General features: G+C 36.4%; 2 protein-coding genes across 3 annotated transcripts in view; both read right to left on the bottom strand.

The window, feature by feature from the left end:
- Positions 1-336: 336 nt before the first annotated feature.
- Positions 337-2693, bottom strand: cth1 (cysteine three histidine 1). The gene is made up of 2 exons (XM_056462743.1): positions 2447-2693; positions 337-1584 (listed from the first exon to the last, which is right to left on the bottom strand). The coding sequence occupies exons 1-2, from the start codon at positions 2453-2455 to the stop codon at positions 640-642; spliced, it is 954 nt and encodes a 317-aa protein (XP_056318718.1). The 5' UTR covers positions 2456-2693; the 3' UTR covers positions 337-639.
- A 6446-nt stretch (positions 2694-9139) lies between these two features.
- mta2 (metastasis associated 1 family, member 2) overlaps positions 9140-24983 on the bottom strand; it is a 38467-nt gene continuing 22623 nt past the window's right edge. Inside the window, exons 6-18 of one of the 2 annotated variants that reach the window (XM_056461117.1) lie at positions 24453-24570; positions 22488-22590; positions 22291-22390; positions 22011-22199; positions 21861-21935; positions 21683-21741; positions 18898-18998; positions 18651-18790; positions 18333-18561; positions 18139-18228; positions 14818-14936; positions 14588-14730; positions 9140-11318 (exon numbers count right to left, since the gene is read on the bottom strand). In XM_056461117.1, the coding sequence (XP_056317092.1) occupies positions 11165-11318; positions 14588-14730; positions 14818-14936; positions 18139-18228; positions 18333-18561; positions 18651-18790; positions 18898-18998; positions 21683-21741; positions 21861-21935; positions 22011-22199; positions 22291-22390; positions 22488-22590; positions 24453-24570 (1620 nt within the window). In that variant the 3' untranslated portion in view covers positions 9140-11164. Of the gene's footprint in view, positions 11319-14573; positions 14731-14817; positions 14937-18138; positions 18229-18332; positions 18562-18650; positions 18791-18897; positions 18999-21682; positions 21742-21860; positions 21936-22010; positions 22200-22290; positions 22391-22487; positions 22591-24452; positions 24571-24983 lie in introns of both variants that reach the window. The other variant, XM_056461118.1, reaches the window with a different exon arrangement.

Below are 24983 nucleotides of genomic sequence, written 5' to 3'. Positions count from 1 at the left end.
CCCACTTTTAAAATGTTCACTATGCCCCTGACATATACACAATCAAAAGCTACAGGAGACCAAAAGGAGAATTAATAAAAAAAAATAAAAAAAAAAAAAAAAAAAAAAAAAAAAAAAGCAACAGTCACTTCCACATGGGCCCTGCTTTAATTGAATAGAGTACTACAGTTAAATGCAGGGTGACTAATAAACCTGTTTGCATGAATTCCTCTGAAAAACCTAAAGGACAAGCACTTTAGTTCCCCATTTGACAAATTAAAAGAATCCGAAAATCATTTTAAGGGGTTTTATTAAAATCCAAGGATGTTGATGTTTCTAAAATAATTTAAGGGTCATTAAGTTCAAAAATCCATAAGTTAGAAACATTCATAAATCAAATCCTTCATATGTACAAAACAGTAGAAATTAAATCAGTTCACACACTTAAGGGGCTTCATGCAGTCTGTCAAAATAAGTGGCCTCAGAAGTACAAGACAGACATAAAATAAAAAATAAAAAAAAGCATTTGAGAATTGGTCTCAAAAGGCAAAAATTTAAAACATACTGTACACCATTACTAATAAAACAGTTAAATAGGAATTCAGCACAGTACAGTCACAGTTAAAAATCATCTCCAACGATCATCAATGCCAGGCTTCACTACAGCAGTGGTTTATCCAGGACATCTTGAGGTCCAGCACTGGCAGCTTTCTCCAGCTGCTGGAGCCGAAGGGCCAGAGGGAGCAGCAGGTCATTCAGATGCTGACTGCTGAAGGTGAACGCATTATTGGCCACAGCTTCCACTGACGGAGGGGTGATGGGACCAGAGCTGTCAGGATACACGGGAGACGCCAATGCAGATGGAGGAGACGAAGAAGGTGGAGATGGTGAAGTGCACGTGTCAGAGATGGGTGAAAGAGACCCTCCGTTGGTCATCTGCTGAGGCCAGGTTGTTTGGTTGGCATTGAGACCTTTGATGGTATTGGGAAGCCCATGCTGGAACCGACAGCGGGTGCCATAGAGGCAGAAGCCGAAAGAACTGAAGGTGCGGCAGAGGGCACCACGAGGCTTCCACTCTTGGGATTGTGACGGAGGTTGCCAGGTTCGCTCTTCCTCAGCACCATCCGATTCAGAGCCTCCCTCAACATGGAGAAAGTGGCATCTGGTGCCAAATGGGCAAACCCCAAATGCACGGAAGGTACGGCATGGTACGTTTCTGCGGCGAGGGCGGACAGGCCTCTGCTCTTTAAGGTTGTGCACAAACAGACAGCGTGTGCCGTAAACGCAGTAGCCGGCAGTGTGGTAGGTACGACACAGCTCAGTTTTGTACTTGGGGTGATGGGAGGGCACGTGGAGATCATGGAGGCCATGGGCAAACTGGCAGCGTTCGGCGTACTTGCAGGTACCCGTCTCCGCATAACGGCTGCACAGTTCCGTCTTGTAGCGGGTGGAGCAGAGCCAAGGGGTCATCGGGGGAGAGGGAGACTCCACCAGGGGAAGCAAGGCCTCAGCTAGAGATAGACCACCACCCCCTAAACCCTCCTCAGGGAAGAACGCCTCATTCTGGCCTTCAGTGGGGAACAGGAACAGGTCATCTTGACTGGTCTGGAAAGAAAAACTGCATTTTAGGATTTAAAAAATAAATTAAAATAATAATAATAATAATAATAATAATAATAATAATAATAATAATAAAGCTAACCATTGAATGCACAAGTACAATTTCGTGGAAGGTAATGGCTCACCTGATGTTAAAATGTTACCAATTTATTCTTCCTCATGCTTTTAAACCAATGAGTTTGAGATTTTCAATAATGCCAGTTGAAAAAAAAAAAAAATAAATAAATAAATAAATAAATAAATAAATATGGAAGCCAACGGGTACCAGCTATCCGAATAGAAAACATATTTTGATCAACAGAAGAAGTTGAAATAGGTCTTAAGTGAAGTGGTAGAATTTATTTGGGGTCAAATAAGCCTTTAGGAACTAGATACTGGAAAACAATTGAGAACACTTGCTATGGGGAAAGATTTCATTGATACATTTTGTCCAGCTTTCCAAACCTTGTTTGGGTTAAGAAATCAAGTTGTAGCCAACAATTGCCACAAATTTCAATGCTTAAAGGAATTTATGAAAAAAAAACAAAAAAAAAAATTCTATAGTAGGCTATAAGATCTACAAAGAGTGGTCGCCTAAATGGGTCTTCAGGGATTTTGTTTTTAAATAAAGGGTTAGGCTAACTCTACAGACCTAATCCCTGTTATTTAACATTGCATAGACCAAAGTAAGCACTTTTAAAAGGGTTCAGTTTTAACTACCTTCTTAAACTGCTACTTTTAACTTAAACCCAACTACAGATCATAGCTCAGATCTGCTATTATTTCATCCGTTTAGTAAATGTCTCAAAGATGACCTGACATAAAATTAAAAACATACTTCAAATGAAACAACAAACGAAAAACTTACCTCAAACATACTGCGTTTCAGACTGCTCCACAAATCTAAAGAAACAGAATATTAATCGTTCAAAAGCGTCCCCCACAAACAGTGGAGGGAGTTGTTAACACGCTTGGCTCCTTTGCCCAATCCTAGATGAAAGCCGCGGACTACACCTTGTACCTGGCAAGTCCCACGTACCTACAACCGCTCGAGCTGCTATTTTAAAGCGAGCAGCGTCCATTCCCGCGTTCCCTTTAAAACACGAATCAGCTGTGACGCGTCAACCTGCGAACCACCCAATCATTTCAACACAGGTGACCGCCAATCTAATTTGGAGCCCGTCTGAAGCGTCTGTGGTGGGCGTTTTCAATTTGATCAAATTTGGAGATCGCCGCTTTTCTTGCCCATTCCCCTGGAATAAACATTTGGCAAGTAGCTTGTTAGGCGACTTCAAAGGGCGAGCTGAGAATATACACACAGCCCCATCCTGTATCAATTACTGCGTCACACCTCCGGTTGTGCGTGTGTCTGTGAAGTGGAGATCCCAGGCTTTGTATTTTGCTTATTGGGAGGCTTGAGATGAGGATTTAGATTTACTGTGACCTTACACAATAACAACAGGCCATTCTCATCTAAAATGATGCCACTGCACTGATTTTAAAAGTAATAAATAACCAAATCTTGATATATATTTCAAATATACTGGATATATGTTGACTATATATATACATATATATATATATATATATATATATATATATATATATATATATATATATATATATATATATATAGACCATTTCAATGTGGTAATGCCATTGGCCCATGAACATTTCCTGCTTGTTATCAAACTATTTCATAACTGTAACAAGAGGTAATTCAACCATAACTTCATGTTAAAATAGCTATCATAGCATTATTTATCTGTGGCTCTTGTTGGATTCTCGGAAGCTATAGAAATTTAAAAACTGTAAAACAGGAAATACATTGGGACCATTGTTTTTGTTTACATCCCTCAAAATGATCCATAGAGAGAGATTTTTTAACGATGCTCAATAAAATACACTACATCAATTAAAGACTAATCTTTCAGCCACACTGTTACTTTCTGGTCTTGTTTGAAACGGTCTGATTTTGGGGGGAAAGTCTTCAGGTGTTTTTCTGCTGTTTTTTCATTATCAATATACCCACACCCCTTAAGAGCACTGTTTGGAATCCTGCTGAATATGTTGAATCAAATTCATTGCAGGCCTATAGTGTACACTGTAAAAGATGCAGGGTTCCACACAATTCATTCATGCTGTCCCAACACAAATCGATTAAGTTAACTTAACACTTTTAGCAAATTTATGTGGATTGAACATAAAAAATTAAGTTGTCCCAATGAAATCTCAAGAATTGTGTTGATTCAGCTTATTTTAAATAAGTAGTTTGAACAAGCAAAAGTATATAAATATTTTGCAACTTTACTGGCTCCCCTTCTTTTTGTCAATGGGTTTTTGATTTCTTACATGCTCTTAGAATGGAAAAGACTCGGTTCGCAATAAAACAAAAGCCAGAACAGTTGCAGAAAGTCTGGAGCCCTTTTCTAAAAAAAATTAAGGAGACACCTACAGTTGAAGTCAGAATTATTAGCCCCCCCTGTTTATTTTTCCACCAATTTCTGTTTAACAGAGAGCAGATTTTATCAACACATTTCTAAACATAATAGTTTTAATAACTCATTTCTAATAACTGATTTATTTTATCTTTGTCATGATGACAGTACATAATATTTGATTAGATATTTTTCATGACACTTCTATACAGCTTAAAGTGACATTTAAAGGCTTAACTGGGTTAATTAGGTTAACTATGCAGGTCAGGGTAATTAGGCCTTAAGTTATTGTATAAAGATGGTTTGTTCTGTAGACTATCAAAAAATATACAGCTTAAAGGGGCTAATAATTTTAAGACCATAAAATGTGTTTTAAAAAATTGAAAACTGCTTTTATTCTAGCTGAAATAAAACAAATAAGACTTTCTCCAGAAGAAAAAATATTATCAGACATACTGTGAAAATTTCCTTGCTCTGTTAAACATTATTTAGGAAATATTTAAAAAAGAAAAGAAAATCAAAGGGGGGTTAATAATTCTGACTTCAACTGCATATCTTAACTGCTTTTTTTTCTTTTTGCTTCTTTGTATAATTGATTTATTTATTCTTTTGTTTGTTTTTCTTATTACTCTTATTTTTATGTTATCTTATGTGTGTATATATGTGGTATTTTACCTTATTGCTTATATACTTATTTAGTGTATGTTACAATGTTTACCTGATAATTTCTTGTTTGGTGAATTATATTAGTGGGTAAATACAGGGATGGGCAAAAATACATTGAAATGTATTTTATAATCAAATACCAAATACTTCAGTTGTACATGTATCAAAATAACCTACAAAATACAGCAGCCACAAGTATCAAAATAAAATACTGTATTTTTGTATTTTAAAAATCCTACAAAATACTTTTACAAGGGAGCATGGCATTTATTCTCAAACCCTTCCATCAATTGGCCTATTGGATCAATCCCTTTACCACTAAACTGACCTAGTAAACAGTGTTTGACAGCAACAGCGTTACTCTGTGCAAGTTTAAGTCAGCTTCTCTGCTACCTCATTCACCTCTACTCCTGCACATGAGGAGGTATTCATAAACCTTTGTTTCTCTTTGATTTTAGTTGAAATTTTGTACGAATTTCATACAAAAAGTCCTGTTCTTCAGTTGGATCATAGTATATCTCTTTATTGTGCTTCCATCCATTGGGTGGCCAGTAAAATTGACACCATCTGTATTTTTCTAAAGCTCCTCTGCATTTCCACCTGCAGCACTGAGACTGAGAATGATTATGTGCTGTAGGCTCCACATTCCTGTTATTGGACAAACATTTTATTCCATCTCATTTCTTAAGCAAAGATGCTGATGAATTGTACACTATAATGCCATTAAAGATTTCTGGTCTTAGCATTGTGCAGTACGCCATTTTTAATGATTGTTGACTTGCTTCCAAATATACCCATGCCATTTGTCTGCTATTTTCTTTATGTGTGTTGCATAATTTCCATCCATACTCCAAGCATTGGCCACCTTCTTCAATATTAGCCAATTTTCTGTTGTGATCTCAAGCATTTGGATCAGTTGGATCAGTTGGCATCAGTTGGATCATAGTATATCTCTTTATTGTGTTTCCATCCATTGGGTGGCCAGTAAAATTGACACCATCTCTTTACAGTCTTATTTGTTAAAAAGGGTGATATATGAAGAGGTTATTTAATATTTTATTAAATTTCGATTTTTGCGATTGAAATCTTCAATACTCAATATAAAAACATTTGTGAAAAGTTGCATACATCATGTTTTTTGTTAATGTACTCTTCAATGGGCAACATGACACATGATGTCTCTAAAAAATGTTATCAGTTATTAGTTTTTACAAAAAACTATATAAATCCTGCTGCTGCGGTGTAACGGGAATCTGGAGTTTATGACCAGTCTGTATAGACTGGAATATTATTATATATTTGTCTTTAATATACTGTATTGTGTCACTTTGACATCTTTAGACACATTTTTCCTCTTCATAAACTGTACACTGCATCTGCAGATCAGCTACTGGCATTTGAAACAGCCAATGAAGTATTATCAGCCTGATCTCACGAGAAAAACGTGAGAAAAGTTTTTTCAGGGTTTTCACCTTTAATTGATAGGACAGTAGAGAGTATTGACAGAAAAGTGTGGGGAGCAGAGAGAGGGGAAGGATCAGCATAGGACCACAAGGCTGGAATCGAACTCGGGTCAACGTGAGCACTGGAGTGCATGTGTCGACGCACTAACCACTAGCGCAGACAGTATTTTACGTTTTGTCAGTTTAGTGGCTAATTCATACGAATTCGTACAAGTTCAATCATACGAAATTGTACGATTTTAAAAGGAGGCGTGACACCTAACCCCACCCCTAAACCCAACCGTCATTGGGGGATGAGAAAATCGTACTAAATAGCGCAAATTAGATCGTACGAATTCATACGAATTAGCCACTAAATCAAAAAGTTACGAATTGCTGTGAGATCGTGTTGGTATTGTAGATATTGCCACTGTAGGACTTATTTGTATGTTGTTTGTCTTATTAGCAATCCACCTAAGACAATTATTATTTGTGCAGTTTGCTCATTCTCCCAAGAGTTTTTTCAGTTCTTCTTTAACTGGAAGTCTCAGTTTACCCTCTTCGTGAACACCAGTACCCAGTCTTTTGGTGTTTTATTTTTCTAAAGCTCCTCTGCATTTCCACCTGCAGCACTGAGACTGAGAATGATTATGTGCTGTAGGCTCCACATTCCTGTTATTGGACAAATATTTTATTCCATCTCATTTCTTAAGCAAAGATGCTGATGAATTGTACACTATCCTGCCATTAAAGATTTCTGGTCTTAGCATTGTGCAGTACGCCATTTTTAATGATTGTTGACTTGCTCCAAATATACCCATGCCATTTGTCTGCTATTTTCTTTATGTGTGTTGCATAATTTCCATCCATACTCCAAGCATTGGCCACCTTCTTCAATATTAGCCAATTTTCTGTTGTGATCTCAAGCTTAGGCAAATAGCAGAGAAAGCACCAATCAGAGGCCGCATTTTTAGGATGCCATCATGTAGACTTCTTACAAAGTATTTTACAGTATTTTAAAATACAAGACACTGAGGTATTTTGATACAAAATATTAACACATTTCCATAAACCCCATAAAATACGAATTTCAAAATACTATTTTGTATTTAAAATACAAGTAAATACTGCCCATCCCTGCGTATATATCTCTTTATGTATCAATATTATGTATATTTTATTGTCTGACCTAAGATAAAGTTAATAGAGAAAAAAAAACTTCTTTCAGTGTTACTTTAATGCATTTTCCTAAGAATATTAGGCAAAATATATGTTTAAACAAACAAGATAAACACGTCCATAGACAGTATAGGATGGGGTATTGTCCTAAAGGGATAGTTCATCAAAAAATATAAGTAAACTTACCTATAAGTGGCTCCAAACTAAACCTTTACGATTTTATTCTGTGAAACAAAATAATATAAACAGATAACCAGTGAAAAATAAATACAATGAACGTCAATATTTCCAACATTCTTCAAAATATCTTCTTTGGTGTTCAACATCGCACTAGGTTGCACTATTTCATCTTGAATGTACATATAAATTAGTAATTATGTTCATATCTATCTGCAACCTACTGACTATTAATAGCAACCTGTACAGATACAGTAGATTCATCTATTGTAAATCTCTGTTCACAGCTAATAGCTCCTGTATTAAATGTTCATAGTACATCCATCTGTAAATATCACCATACTTTACACCTGTATCCTGCACTTGCTGCTGTTGCACTCCCGGTTAGACCTAAATTGCATTTCTTTGCCTTGTACATGTGTAATGACAAAATAACAATAAATCTGAATCTAATCTAATCTAAAATCAAGAGAACATAAAACATGCTGGATAAGTTGGCGGTTCATTCCGCTGTGGTGACCCCTGATTAATAAAGGGACTGAGCTGAAAAGAAAATGAATGAATGAATATTTTTAAACAAACAACATATACATGTCCACAGACAGTATGGGATGGGGTATTGTCTTAAAGGGATAGTTCATCAAAAAATATAATTTTACTAATCTGGTAATGGCAATCCTATTAATTAATCATACTAATCTGGTAATCATATTATTCTGTGAAACAAAATAATATGAACTGATAACCACTGAAAAATAATACAGTGGAAGCCAATGTTTCCAACATTCTTTAAAATATCTTCTTTTGTGTTCAACATTGCACTAACTCATCTTGAATTGCACATACCCATTGTACATATACATTAATAATCATGTTCATATCTATCTGCGTACCTCTGATTATTAATAGTCGAATCGTCTATTGTAAATCTCATAGCTAATAGATCCTGTATAAAATGTTCATAGTACATCCATCTGTAAATATCACCAGTTTTCTATAATTGCACTTTATAACTTACCCACCAAAGATATTTTGAAGAATGTTGGAAACATTGACTTCCACTGTATTATTTTTCAGTGGTTACCGGATTATATTTCTTTGTTCCACAGAATTAACTCATAAAGGTTTAGTTTGGAGCCATTTATGAATAAGTAAACTTATATTTTTTGATGAACTATCCCTTTAAGACAATACCCCATCCCATAGTGTCTATGGACATGTGCATGTTAACCTAAACTGCATTTCTTTGCCTTGTACATGTGTAATGACAATAAAGCTGAATCTAATCTAATCTAAAATCAGTAGAACATAAAACATGTGCTGGATAAGTTGGTGGTTCATTCTGCTGTGGTGACCCCTGATTAATAAAGGGACTGAGCTGAAAAGAAAATGAATGAATGAATATTTTTAAACAAACAACATATACATGTCCAAAGATAGTATGTGATGGGGTATTGTCTTAAAGGGATAGTTCATCAAAAAAAAGAAATAATTTCCTTTCCTTTTTTGGGTGAACTATCCCTTTAAGACTTTAATTTAACACATTTTCAGTTGTCACATGATTTATTTATTGCCAAACTTACATTAAATCTATAAATACAGTATCTCCCTTCATGAAATAGTACAACTGCTTTTAAAAAAGGATGAAAAATTGTCAGCTTAGGACCACAAACAAAAAAAAAATCTTTATTTTCTTATCACAAGATACATTAAAGGATACACAGACACTGGAATATTAAAAAAAACTGAGCTGTGAGTTGAAATTTCTCATCGATATACAAAACTGAAATCCTTCACACCCCTAAAATCCACCAGTCTTCCCTCCCCCAACTCTTAAAGGAGATCAATGTTAACCCAGATTTTGTAATATTATCATTTTTTTTATTTCAAGTTTTGCCAAAACACGGTGGGGTCACCCAAACCCCCTTCATAAAAAACCGGTGACACTTAAAAGGGGACAAGTTAACATTTATTTGTGTCTTTAGTGTGCAGTGCACGCTCCATTTGTTTAAGAAACATTACAAAACCCCGAATCGGGGGAAACGATTTACAATGACATTTTGTGTTGACTAATCTCAACAAGCCAGGAAAAAATAAATCAGTCAAAAAAGCCCAATGGTTCAGCATAAGGAGAGAGAGAGGAGGAAAAAAGAAAGAGGCTGAATTAAAAGGCAGAAATACACATCAGTATCAGCCTATAGTTGAGCCATGACTAGGAAAATTCAAAAACTATTTTTCCATTTCTCACTGGATCCAGTTCACGGGGAAATTATACATCAATATCAGCCTATAGTGGAGTTATTACTCGAGTGTTTTCCCTCTCGTTATCTACAACTGCTAATAAGCTTCTCAGTAGCCCACGAGACCTTTAGAAGACAAATGCGAGTGCGTCAAGATGAAAATAAAAGCTGAAGTGGAAAACAAACTGTTATGGCTTTGTTCATGACGTCACTTACGGAGAAAACAAAGGCTCAATTGAAAAATCGATGGCCACATCCAACCCTTCTACAGGAGTACCACCTCAAACCTACATTCATGAACACTTTAAAAGCAGAAGCCTTCCAAAATCATCCTCCTAAGACGGCTTTTAGCTAGAATCCTACAAGACCTTCAGATATCACTGACAGGAGTTTCTACACTGCTTGGATTCACCAAAAAAAAAAATCAACAACATTGTGTCTGAAAAACTGCCTCAAACATTACTGCAAGATCTGTTGTGTGTAGTGAGCAACTCCTTTGCCATGATGTCATCTTCCCACAATTCACCTGGGCCTGAAAGACTACAACCGGGGTGTCCAAACTCAGTTTTGGAGGGCCGGTGTCCTGCAAAGTTTAGTTCCAACCGCAATCAGACACACCAGGGTCAGCTAATCAAGCTCTTACTAGGCTTCAGGTCTCAAACTTGATTCCTGGAGGGCTGCATCTCTGCAGTTTTGCCCATCAAACACAGCTGATCCAAATAATCAAGGTGTTCAAAAGAGTCATGAACACCTTCATTAGTTGGATCAGCTTTGTTTGATTAGGGTTGGAGCAAAACTCTGCAGAGATGCAGCCCTCCATGAATTGAGTTTGAGGCTTTTTTGAAACATCCTTGCAAGTGTGTTGAAGAAAGTTGGAGCTAAAATCTGCAGGACACCAGCCCTCCAGGACCAAATTTGGACACCCCTGGCCTAGAACCAACAAGTAATGGCTGAGTAAAAGGAGCAGCGATTATTTATTAGCCTAAATAGCATGAAAAAGGGTGATCTTTAACACAAACGACCAAAGAAATGACAGTAAAAAGACCACGTTCTCCCCCTGGCACATTTAAATCCCACTTTCCATACAAACGCACACACACACATGAATCAAACTCTTGAAAAATCCTGTTAATATTATACAAATGACGACAGAACGGGAGGAAAGGAAAAGAAAGTGTGCTTTTACACCATCTTAGAATGAACATAATTTGCAGTACACAGTTAAAAATGATTTGCGATTTAAAAAAGAAAAGAAAGGGACACACACACACACACACACACACACAGCAGGGAACGAACCCTTGAATGCTAACACTGGGAGTAAAAAGGCGATGGAGTCTGGTTTATGCTGGTGTAAGAGTATGAGGGTCCGGAGGGAAGATCAGCTGATGATGGCAGGTTTTAAACATGCTCTGGCAACGGATGTGGTCTACTGGAGCGTCGCTCAGTCCTCCAACACGATGGGTTCGCTGATGCTGGAGGGTATGATGGGTACGGGAAGTGGCCGGGGTGGCAGGGGAAGTTTGATTTTGACTGGGAGGTGTGGTTTTCTGGCAGCCCGCCTCATCTCGGCCTGAGTGAGGTGTTTTCTTAGGGCTCTGCAAAAAGCGCAAAGTCTGAAGTTAGTCTCGTGGATAATCAGACATGTAGAAAAGATGTGTTTCTGAAGACATGTATACACTTGTAGTTACGTTCTTTTGGTCAGACCAAGAACGAAAAAAAAGTATGAATTTAGTTCACACCTAGCATTCACACTTTGAATCTAAAGAATACAAAAGAAAGTCTTTCAGCACCAGGAATTCAGGAACACTTATCAAAGCAACTAAAATACATTAACACACAAATACTTTGATCAATAGTTTTTTTTTTTTTATCTTATCCATGATTTTTAAAAATTTAGGATAAAATGTTTTGGTAATTTGTTTTCATTTTGTTTGCGTAAGATAACCAAAAAGAGTCCATCTGTTCATGCATGTTTATATTAAAGGTGCAGTAGGTGATTGTCTTCAGAAACATTTTTTGTTGTGCTGGTTGAAAGTCTCTTCAAGAGTTCACACTTAGATGATGATTGATAATAAAGCGTGTTTGGCATGCTGTCCCAGGAGAGAGCCCTAAGCTCATCAGATCCTCGAGCCCTGGGCTCCCTCCCGTTTGCAAGGCGAGAGGGGAGTTTGAGCTCAGGTAGATCTCGAGAACTCTCCTGCTGTAGTAGCTAATGAACAGATAGCGATTGCTCTTAGGAGATAACTACTTACTAGGAGCACGTCTATGGTGCTGATTTGGATTGGTCGGTTAACTTAAGTTGCATGTTTTTGGACAGTGGGAGGAAAACATCTGGGGGAAACCCACGTGAGCACGGGGAGAACGTGTAAACTGTATAGAAACGACAGCTGGCTTGTTAAGAACTAGAACCAGTGATGTTCTTGCTGTGAGGCAACAGTGCTAACCACTGGGCCACCGTGCCACCCATCTAGGAAAGGGGGAGGAGTAGGGGTGGGAGGGGGATTCTTCAAAGCAAAGATGCCTGTTTTATGGAACTTAGGGTTTTTATAGTGGCTTAGGAATCGTCTGATTGGTGAATAATAAATTGGATAATGCGGGATCAGCTGCAAGCAATCATAAGTACGTGATCCTCTCGAAATTAGTTTATAAATAAACTTCACTTAAAGTAAATGATTTACATGTATTTATATGTATTTTTATATTCTGGGTAAGGCATAAGATTAAAAAAATGTTCATCCAATTAAATACTGTCGGGCGGATAATTCCCATAATTCTGATAAGTAGCCCAAACTGTCTTTCAGCAAATGTGGATTTGAACAACTGTGCACCCGTTTACGCAGATCCACCGATGTGCATTCAGGCAGGATGACACCATGGCTGAAGTGTTCCTTTTAGCCAGGTAATGTTTTGTTTTAAAACTATTTTAGTTACGCAAAGCTGATGTAGATTTTTTTTTGTTTTTGAATGGGTTATATGCACAGAAGTGTTGTTCAGCAACTGAAATCTCCTGGCGAACAATTGATGTGACTATTTTCAGTTTCATACAGGACTTTTTACAGCATCGATAATGTAGATTTTTATTTGATTTAAGAACAAAACATCAGTAAATAGTGCTATTCCGCCTAACCTGCTTTACTGAGCTGAATTTGGTTTTATATTCACATTGGTTCATTTTTGAACAATGACAACCTGTGACGCGCTCCCTATATTGTTTACAATTCTATCTTGAGTATTCGCTGTGAAATAGCATGCAAGTATGGCTTAGTAATAAATGTAATTCCTGCAGCACACCGGCCAATCACCAGCTTACAGTAGTCGCTTTAGGACAAGGCTGGTGAGAGAGTGAGACTGATGACAAGTTTTGCTTGCAAACTACATAACTGAACGAAAAACTGTATTAGATCTAGCACATTTTCAGAGTTGCAGTATTATAAAGTACTATAAAGTTTTCTAACTGGCAAATAACATGATCTAGTGGGTCTTGGTCATCTTTAATATGCGCATTCATGATTTCAGGAGGCGTGGCTTTAGACGGCAGAGGAGTGATTGTATTTGAAAGATGATATGCTAACCGGTTAACATTTAGGCAGATCACCTACTGCACCATTAATTTTAGACTTAAACATACCAATGTTTTACTTGAAAATAAAGCTGATTTTGAAATAACAACAAATAAATATATTTGTTATTCTGACCTTTATTCACTGATAAATAACTTTTTGGATTAAAAAAATTTTTAACTTAGAATTTTTTTAAATTGTAAATCTTACAGCTATGGTCACGCTTTACATTAAGGTTGTATTAGTTCATTATTAGCATAAGCTGGATGAGCTGGCGGTTCATTCCCCTGTGGTGACTACTGATTAATAAAGGAACTAAGCCGAAAAGAAAATGGATGAATGAATAATCTTAGTCGTTAAAGATAAGCTCATTTGTTGATAGTTCATGTTAACTCACAGTGCATTAACTAATGTTAACAAGCATGAATTTGTATTTTAATAATGCATAAGCAATAACTTCTGTACAAGTTTTGATCATTCTTTCTTCATGTCAGTAAACACAATAACTAACTTTAACTAATGAAACCTTATTGTTAAGTGTGACCAAAGTTATATATAATCATTTTACTTATACCCATACCTAATAAATCCGAAGAAATTAATTTTATTATCATGCAACGATACACACAAAACAGGTATGCTTGAGCATTCTCTCCTTTTTAGGCTCATACCTGGAGACCTGTTAATATAGATTTTTTAGTCCATGTTGCATTTATATTTCAATCTAAGGGCTCATTCACACCGAATGCATCTTTGCTTTTAAAAACGCTTGACGCGGCACTCAAGAATGGGATAAAAAAAAAAAGTAGCATAGCGTGAGGTCCACGTGACGTGATTTTGTGAACGTGATGTAATAATGACAATAATGGACACATTAGAAATAGAAAAACGATGTTATGATAAGCACTTGAAGATACATCATATAACTCAGGATATTCTGGACAAAGCCACAACAAGCACTTGGTAAATAATGGTAAATAAAACAGTTGCCATGCCAATTTTCAATTATAAACAAAAGCTTGCAATGGTTGCGAGCTCTGAGCTCTTCTGATTGGTCCACTACATTTAGAGCACATAATGATGAGCTGCGCTGCTTGTGAAAGTAAAAAAAAAACGCTGTCAAACAACGCAAGACACGAACTTAACGGTCAAACACGTCCGTCAAGCGCCTTTACATTGGAAAGCAATAGAAAAGTAGCAAGTTGGAAAGGAGAGACGCATTCTGTGTGAACGGCCCTTAACAGCATCAGAACACATTAACTGAATGAAAGTAATCAAATGTGAACACACCCTGAAACGCATACCTGGTGTCTTTCGTAGCCACAAACACCACAGGATTGGGAGCATCGCCTTGACTGACTTTCTGCCTCTTGATGACGGACTGGTTGGCTGCTCTCATTCCCATTGCAAACGGTCTTCCATTGGTGGAGAGCAAATGACTTCCAGCCTGTGGCCAATGAGAGTGCTTAGATTGATGTACGATACTTTTTCTACCTTAGGGAAAGGTTAATGTACATTTGTATGGGATACTCACATTGTCAAAGGGCCTTTTGCCCAGCAGGGCAGATGCGCTGCGAGGCTGGTTAACCTGGTTACGGTTGATTGGTGTTGGAGCACCTCGAGGGGCTTTGAGCTTCAAAGGAGCTTGAATGGCTGAAAATAAATAAATAAATAAATAAATAAATAAATAAAGTACAAATTACTCTGAATATAATTGTGTAAAATAAAAAAATAAATAAAAATTATCTAAATCAAATGATCAGTCTTCCTGAGCCATACTAATTCACTTTTGGTAGTATATTTGTGGTTATTTTTGTGTGTGTGTGTGTGTGTGTGTGTGTGTGTATACACATTACAGCACAGTTGCAATTGTGCTGTTCATTACATTCACACCAGTGTTAATTGGTTAATTGGTAATTGTCAAAAACAACTTGACAAAACAGAAACGATGCAGCAGATTATCTCAAAAAACAGGACGTCGTTCAGTTTTTATCTTTTTAACTTCATTTTTGTCTTGTCTTTTAGTGCCAAATGTTCCTAGTTAAGCATATCAGAGTGCTTGCAATCAGAGTTTTCAGTCAGGCTACTACTGTGCATCGATAGATTTGCTCTTCAGTGTTTGGACTCTCAGTAGTGATTATTGAACTGAGCTAAACTGAACTGACACGGTTTCAAATTTACTATGATCTTCTATGTGAACCTGCTTTGACAATCTCCATTGTAAAAGCACTATAGTAATAAAGGTGACTTAAATTACTTCCACAAACATTATTCGCCCTCATATTCGTTGACGAAATGATCACTTATATTTACAGTAGAAAAATTCATCCTTTCTGGTGTGTGTTTTTTTTCTTTTTATCACTTTTTTTCTTTTTTATCTATTGTGTGTAGAGAGCAATTCCTTTGCCGTGGCGTCTTCCCTCAACTCACATGGGCAAGTTAGAAGTGCCAAAAATGTTAATATAGAGCTGCTCAATGCTTGATTCTGATTGGCAGATGAACAATTATTTTCTGGGAAACAAAAGTGGTTGGGTAAACTTTGAGCGCAGTGAATGGGAGAGTACGACAACACTTTTTACAATCCTATTTGTTTAATAAAAGAAAAACGCAACAATAGTCTTATCAAGACTTTCACAAAAAAGGAAAGAAAATTGTATGGCAGCCAGAACAGAGAACAACATTAAATTTACTGTCCAGCCCATAGACACTGCGTTAGAAACACCAATATGCATAAGCGGTAATTCCTTTTTTTGTCATTTGATGCAAATATGATGTAATACATGGATGAATAGATATAAATGTTCATATGCTTGTAATTTTTTTTCTAAATATTAAAAACTTTAAGGATTTAAGATGCTGATCTAATGAGAGATGACTTGTGAAAAGGGTGCATTCTGTATCTCTACACAGAACTATTTCAGTTATTTCAAAGCTTCAGTTATATTAAAGCGACTGCCAAAAATCTTACCAAAACAGAAGACTAAAGTCATCTTTACACTGACAATTTAAGGCGGATCAGTGTCTGCTGGGGATTCAGTGTTAAGATGAAATGCTGCATTAAACGTTTTGTGCTAATACAATTTTTAAAAAATGTATGCCACTTCAGGTTTGCTCTCTGTGCTGCTTTTGCTGTGTATAAAGAGGCCTTGAGGTTGTGTCTGAAACTGCATACAGTACATAGTATGTGAAAACAGTATGTGAACATAGCAGTATTCTGAAGATTCCGAAGTGTGCATCCTATAGACCAGGGGTGTCCAAACCCGTTCCTGGAGGGCCGCTGTCCTGCTGAGTTTAGCTCCAACTTGCTTCAACACACCAGCCAGGAAGTTTCTAGTGTATCTAGTAAGAGCTTGATTAGCTGGTTCAGGTGTGTTTGATTAGGGTTGGAGCTAAACTCTCCAGGACACTGGCCTTCAAGGACCAAGTTTGGACACCCCTGCTATAGACACTTTATTATCCTAGAAGTCCACAGGGGAAAAGCAAAGCAACTGACGCAGGTCATCATGTGATAACGACAAATGGTGCAAATTTAGCACATCTGAACACTTTTCTAAAGGTTGTGATGCAAATTCAATTTCAAATATCGCACTTACTTCAGTATTATGTGATTTCAGAATCAAATAAACACCCAAGTGGTGCCTCAAAATGTTACCTTTATTTTATTTTCTTATTTTAGCTCAACTGTCAGAAATGGAATGTTCAGGATAACCGGATAAAATTGAAAATTCATTAACTCTTGATTCAGGAAGTAAAGCAAGAATTTGGAATTGGACATGCCTTTGAATGCTGTATCTTAAGGCGACATTTAAGAGCTTTCGGACACAGCCTTTAAATAAAATCTGTAATAATTCTTCTTGTTTTGATCTATTTCTATTCTAACAGTCAAAAGAGTGGTCTGGTTGAGACCTAGTAGACAAAGTATATGCAATACCTGCTGCCAATGCACATTGTATGCCGACACTTGCATTATTATTTTCCAAAAATATCATATATGTTATTAAACTATAAAAATTTTATCCATAAGATACAGAATATAACAATCGTATTTAAGTTACATAAAAACAACATGCAAAAAACCCATCAGCCTTTCAATTCTTTCACCATTAAATTGCCACCCCTGGGGTTATCATGCTAGATTAATGACACCGCAAAAGTGTTAGTTGCAGCAGGTTGATTTTACAGCACAATGTTAAACTTTGACACCTTTACGGCACTCACATACATTAATAATAAAGCCCACGACTGAACATAGACACTAAAACAAGAATAGTCTAGTACTGTAAACATTCTGCCCAGCATTCTCATTAAGTGAGGTTAATATTAAGCGAAACAAATGAATAATGACTATAAAAAAATGATATGGTTGTTAGACTGTTGCACTTTTTTTCTTGTCAATAAGCTTGTTAATATATTTCCTATTGGTGTGTGCACTGTTTGTATGTTTATGACCACCTCCAGAGATAGTGGGGGTCGCGGGGTCACTGGAACAGTTATTTTTGGGATCACAAGCTGAAAAGTTTGGAAACCCCCTGCCTTAATGCCTTCCTGCCTTTGAATGCTGTATCCAAAGGCAGCATTTAAGAGCTTTCGGACACAGCCTTTAAATAAGATCTGTAATAATTCTTGTTGTTTTGATTCATCTTATCGATTTCTATTCAACCAGTCAAAAGAGTGGTCTGGTTCAGTGTTGAGACCTAGTAGACAAAGTACATGCATACATGCTGCCAATGCACATTGTATGCAGACACTTTCATTTACATAAAAAACCACTGACTGTATACTTCAGGCTTTAAAAGTGAGCTAATTTGATAAGATGTACGCGTGTCTCTATTTTGATTTAATGCTGAAGCCATACCCAAATCTTTAACTATATTGATGAGGGACGGTCGAGGAATAGGCCGGTTTTTCACACCACTCTTTGCTGCTTTGGGAAGTCTTATCATACCTAAAAGAAAAAAAATAAATAAATAAAGAGGCAGTCAGACACAGCTTCATGCAACTGTATAAAACTGTATTTAACTTATTTAGAAAACCTATAAAAAGACTCACACTCTGCTTTGACAGCATTGGCGTTAATGGAAGCATACGGGCGACGGGCTGCTCGACGGGACTGCAGGATGTCCTGGCACACACGACGGGCAATTCGAGTGAGTTTGGTGGTCTGCAGGATGAAGGTCTGCCTGTTTTTGGCCAGAAGTTTAGCACGTCCTGCACTGCTGGTAAACGGGGACATTCCTTGCACCTCCTGGCGGGTCATGTGACCACGTGGAGCTGCTTCCTATTGGACAGATATGACGGTCATTTTATAATATGCTCATTTTCTGGCGGTATATATTTTTAAAATTTAAGACGTGTGTGTTGACATACTGAGCTGGCTCTTGTGGCGCCCTCTAGTTGAGTTGGAGTCTTCAGACCACCGTATTTCTTCCAGTAAATCCAACAGGATGAACATAGTCGACACTGCATGTTAGGAGGACCCCATGCATACCACTGCTGAGACTGGGCAGCTGCAAGAACAACAGGTCATGATAACGCAAACATTAAAGCACACAGGAATTATTCGGCTTGTATCCAAATACTCTTTGTGGATGTTTGCAGTGGCGAGTTGACTCACTGTGGCAGCTTTCACAACTGAGGCCTTTCTGGTAGCCGGTGGAACCGTTCATGCCAGGTTTATTTCCAGGTGCAGTGATCTGGTTGGGGTTGGGTTTGGTGCTGAAGGAGGGATGAACATTTTGATTGGTAAACAGAAGATAGAAATGTACAAACCATTTGAGATTTTCAAGAGAACCCACTGCCGAAAGTTAATCGCAAGTATAAAATACACAAAGTAGAGATGCTCGCATTAATTGATTAACTGTTAACCAAAAGGATGCATTTTTAACCAATTAATGGTATCAGTTAAACGGTATAAAAAAAAATAATAATAATAAAAAAAAAGAAATCTTTTTTTTTTTCATTTAGTTTTTTTTTTTTAGTTTTGCTGCATAAATGTGCAAGATGTATTTGTTAACCCGCCGAGCAGTAACAAGTGCAACTACAGACGTATTTTGCCAAATAAGCAAAATGAAAGGAGTGAAAATAAAGACATTGATGGTCACAGTTTGACATAGACGAGTTGATGCCAAACCAGTGCTGATGGCCTCTCTCCTGGATCTGCATCATAAACACCTTGGTGTCTTTGCACAAGTGAAGAAACAAGCCGCAAACTTTCTGAAATGTCCACTGCTTTGCAAACAAGCTGGCCAACAAACTAACATTTTTTCCATTTAAAATATTGTTGTTAAAAGTTCTTATAAAAGATCTATTTAAAAAAAAAAATAGCCTACATAACTTAACTACCGGTACTTGATTTTAGCATGTTATATAGTTTACATAGCTATTAATATGTATGCAAATTAATGCAATACTATATTTAAAAATATATGTATACTATATGTAGCCTTCTCTTAAAAAAAAAAAAAAAGTCAACATATGTGCCTTGTTTGTCTCGCAAAGAGTGCACACGAACCGCAAGTGAAAAGGGAAATGAAAGCACAGAAGCTCTGAGGTAAAATCAGATGCTCAAGACGTAACCTTTAAAGTAATGACTTCTATTAAAATGTTGACAGAGGATATGTGATATAAGAATTATAGCGGGGCATTAATTAAATGCATATTTTCCGAGGAGCGATCGATTTGAGTCTGCTATTTTTATTTGATGGAGAAAAAAAAAACATTTGATTGTAAAAAACAACCCATGTTTATTAAAAAGGATTCAGTCAGTGTTTTTGTTTTATAATCTAAATTTGTCATTTAAATGAAAAATATCTAGGGCAGGACTATTTATTTTATTCTTTTTGTTTAGTTTATTCTGTATTTCTATGCTGTTGGAAACACTGCATGAGCGTGAAGATGTTCTGTTGTTGATATGCTCTGTATGCTGTTGTTCACATGTTAAAATAAATCATTACTTTAAAAAGCAATATTTCATGTGTGTCACACAAAATAGACACGTCAATTAATTTTTTTAAATAAAAATGTTATGTTAATCTGACCGGTTAACATTTAACTAATAGTTGACAGTGTTAGGGATGCTAATTTCGGTTAATTTTCCTAACTAAGGCATATCACAAGTTGCACAAAGATATTAAGGACCACAGATCATTTGAAGATGGTTGATTCACTTTCAAAAAAACCTAAAGTGGTTTCAGTGCCTAGAAAAGCACTATATCCATGTATTGAATTATTATTATCATCATGAATTTGTTTCTAAATGATCATGTGACATGTGAAGGAAAAAAATATGTATTTTCTTGCCATCACAGGAATACATTACTTTTTAAAAATATATTAATTGCAATTCTAAATAACTGTTTTCAATTTTAACATTAAATATCATACAATATACATTATACATTGTTTAATATTCAAGTAAATACATGGTAAGGAATAAACAAAAAAATGTGTAAAAATATAAATATTAGAGATGCTCCCATCAGGATTTTTGCAGCCGATGTCGGGTTCCGATTCCTTATCATAGGGATCTGCCAATACGGAGCACCGATTCTGATGCTTTAAGCTTTATATAACTTTGCTATTGCATAAAGCACATTTCCCTTCAAGTATGATGAAGTGGAGATCTCTCCTCAATTAAGGATGTTGAATATATCCCTTAAACATGTCTCTTAAAACTATTTACTGTGAACATGTAATGGTTGAAGCAGCTTTACAGAAAATTATAGATAAAACAGATCATTCTTTTGAAAACATGATGAAAGAATTTAACATGTCTCAATGAAGAAAAAGTTTGGAGTGCATATTTGATGCCTAAGAAGTTAAAATACACACCTATAAATCCATTACTTTTTCTTTCCTAAAAGAAAATAGGCCTATTTAAACTACTGTTTATTGCAACAAGTATATTTCAAGTTATATTATTAAATATAATAAAGTAAAAAAATATATATAATTTTTTTAAATTATCCTAATATTTAGAACCAGGTTTTAGTGAACTTGCACTAGTCAAAAACAGAACTTTCAGTTCTTATATATAAAAAGTCTAAATACAAGTGTATTTGCAAGGTCATTCAAATATTTTGCTCATCTCTAACTATTGATAGCAGCAAAAAAAAAAAGATGATTTAATTTTTTATTTATTTAAAAAAAAATTATTTATATATATATATATATATATATATATATATATATATATATATATATATATATATATATATATATATATATATATATATATTTTAATACACCCTTTAATTACATGAGATTTGTGTTAATTAAAAATAAATAATTGTTTGCCATATCTTTGAGAAAAGCCACTTATAGTTTATAATTACATATTTACTTCTATTTGCCACGTATTTAGAACCGGTTTTAAAAGTGCAGTGACACTAAATACTCACTAGGTGGGGATGTACACCTGCTTCAGCTTGCTGTCCGCCTCTGCTGCCTTTAGTCTTTTCTGGAGGGAAAAAACAATAACTTGAAAAACGTGTTCAGAAAACATTCACAGGCATACAGATGAAACATTCAAAATCCCCCTTATCCTTTACAGAAAAAACAGCACTCAAATGTTCTCACCTGCTGGATATAACGATCAGTAGTCTTCCACATGTAGTAGAACTGGACCACACTAGCTAATGACTTCCAGGGTAACTGCAGGACGACAGCAGAGTTTTACTTAAAGCGTCTGAAATGATGAAGTGATTAAATATGGTGTTTCAAACTCACAAAGTCTTGGCGAATGTCATTGAAGTCTTTGCCGTATTTCTCCAGAGCCTCCTCGAAGAGCATGGCTTCAGAAGCACTCCACTCTTCCATCTCGTCCCGGCACAGCACCGGGCCCCCCTGCGGCACCAGCGTCGACATGGCCTTGGCGAGGTCGTAGCCGTTCTTCTGCAGAGTGTCCATAGCGTGGAACTAGGAGCAGAGAGGACAGTGTAAATGTCAGATGTGCATGATAGTGGTTGCAGTGAATAAGTAAGGAACGTGCAATGATTGATTCTCTCACCAGTGTGATGTCTCTAGATGCTGCCGCTGCGCTCATGTGCAGACTAGGCTGGCGGATTGAACTGCTGCAGTCTAGTGCACGTGCAAATGTTCCAACAGCCCTAAAATAGAAATGAAATAACTTGAATTAACGTCGTTCTACAGAACAGTGGCTTTTTAAAGAAGCACAACCGGCTAGTCGAATGGAGAAATACTCACCGTGCCACTACCAGGAATTGGTCAATCTGTGGATCCTTCAGCTGGTTGTTTGGGTCCCAGACCTTTGTCTCGAGCTTTTCCTGAACGCGACTGTCTGCTTCAACTGAGAGAGGGAAAATATTGCATTTACAATTAGTTTTTGATTTTCCATTTAGCATTCACTGTCCATCATACAGGACGGGATGGTGGTAAGCACTATCGCCTCATAGCAAGGAGGTCGCTGGTTCAAGCCCAAGCTGGGCCAGTAGGCATTTCTATGTGAAGTTTGCATGTTCTCCCCGTGTTCGAGTGGGTTTCCTCCCGGTGCTGTAGTTTCCCCCCACAGTCCAAAGACATGCACTATAAATGAATTAAATAAAACTAAATTGGCCGTAGTGCATGCGTGTAAATGTGGGAGTGTATGGGTGTTTCCCAAGGAAAGCGAAAGAGTATCCGCTGCATAAAACGTATGCTGGATAAGTTGGCAGTTCATTCTGCTGTGGTGGCCCCTGATAAATAAAGGGGCCAAGCTGAAAATTAATGAACAAATGTCCATCATTAACCTTTTTCTGTGTACTGAAAATATCAGCTATAATGTGAAATTACAATAGATTCAGCATCTGGTGCCTGATTACTGTAAATCACGATTAGTGGTAGTTCTTTAATTCTTTATTAATTTAAAAAGCTCATTGGAAAATCCCTGGAGTGTTACTGAGGGTTATTGCAAGACTGCTAATGTTTCCATATTTAAATGTCAATAGCTGTTTCCATCCAAATTGCTAATTAAATATACGCATAAATAAGGAATATCGCATAAACATTTGAAAATAAAGCAAAAAAAGTAAAGAAATAGAGTTAAAGAAAACAAAATGGTCACTTCCTGATAAACTGGTGCCAAATATCAAAAATAAAGACTGTGGGCCTTTTTCTTATATAAAAAATTACTTGCCCCTCAGAAGAAAAATGCAATGAGCGTGCGGTGGCTTTTAGAGTATGTGAGAGGGCTCTTTGGCAGCACAGACATTCAATACAGATCTTGGAAATAATAATAATACCGAACAACTTTGATGATCAGGGTTTCTGCAGGTTTCACCAAGTCAAAAGACTTTTAAAGACTTTTTTTAGACCTTTATCAGACTTATATTGGGCTAAACGCCAAGGATTTCTTTTAATGGCCTAGCAGAAAAAAAATTTACTTGCCCCACCAAAAAACTAATTGTAATTAGCTATTTCTTAGCCACATACTTTAAATAATGTGTCTAAACAAGCAGACCCTAGTTGTGTACATACATCTCAGCCCAGCACTAAATATAAGTTATAAATATAGTTTTGCTAAAAGTTCTATCGCGGTGCATGATGGGTGATTGAATGCGTGTTAGATCGATTAAATAGCTTTACTTAGAGTAAAATTAAGAGCCGTTAAAATGTTTTAGGACCTACAAGTCAATATTTCATTGAACTTAAGACTTAAGGCCTAAAATTTAGTTTTTTAAAATGAAAGACTTTTTAAGACCCTGCAGATACCCTGATGATGGACTTTGGCTAAGGCATTTCAGAATGACCAAAACAGCATTTCAAATGTTTGTCAATTAATGCCATTTCACCATGTCTATTCTTGTCATCACATGATTTGTTAAATCCAAAAAATAAAATAAAATAAAATAAATCACATAAATTGAGGCGCATGCTGTAATGTATTCTGTAAATGTGTTTCAATCATAGTTTATGTACATTTTTATTTTAGGATAAAAAGTTTAGATCATTTTTTAATGCGCATTTTCAAAATGTATGTGCATCTTAGAGTTTCCATTAAGCATTTTCAAGCAATATGCCAAAACGCATATAAAAACAGGTGCATGAAAACATGGGTAATAAAGTTGACCACATGTGGTTCTTCCCCCGATAAAGCGATAACATATATGGAGGTTTCCAAATCAGAAAGAATTGTTTTAGGCCAGTGGATAGAGACAATGATAATCTTCTGACCTTCAGCCAGTTTGTCTGGAATCTCTGCCTGGTATTTAGACCCAACTCTGATCTCCCCCTGGTCAGCCAGCAGTGTTTTCTGCACTGGGTCAAACACCAGAGAGTAGAAGAAACAGTCCTGCAGAACAAAAAACATGTTAGAAACACAACCATGTGATGAACATTTAGTCATTTTGAACAAATAAAAGGTGTTGAGTTGTCTAAAAAAATGTTTTTAAAAGTAAAATATTTCTAATATCAGGGTTTCTGCAGGTTTAATCAAATCTAATTTAAGACTTTAAAACACTTTTAAGACCATTATGAATTAAATTTTAGACTTACACAGGGCTAAACACTAATGAATATTTTTAATGGCCTGGTCGGTTGCCGACTTGGCGACATAATTTAATGTGTCAAAAGAAGAAAACTCTAGTTGTACACACTTTTTATTTAACATAATTGTTTTTAATAACAAAAGTTTGTTAAAAGTTTATTTATCATGGAGACAATGACAATCAAAAATATACATTTGTTGGCTTCTGGTCCAAATTG

Source organism: Danio aesculapii, chromosome 7 (genome assembly GCF_903798145.1).
Source record: "Danio aesculapii chromosome 7, fDanAes4.1, whole genome shotgun sequence".
Classification (NCBI taxonomy): Eukaryota; Metazoa; Chordata; class Actinopteri; order Cypriniformes; family Danionidae; genus Danio; species Danio aesculapii.
Note: the sequence above shows the minus strand (reverse complement) of the source record. Positions and strands in the feature narration are given on the sequence as shown.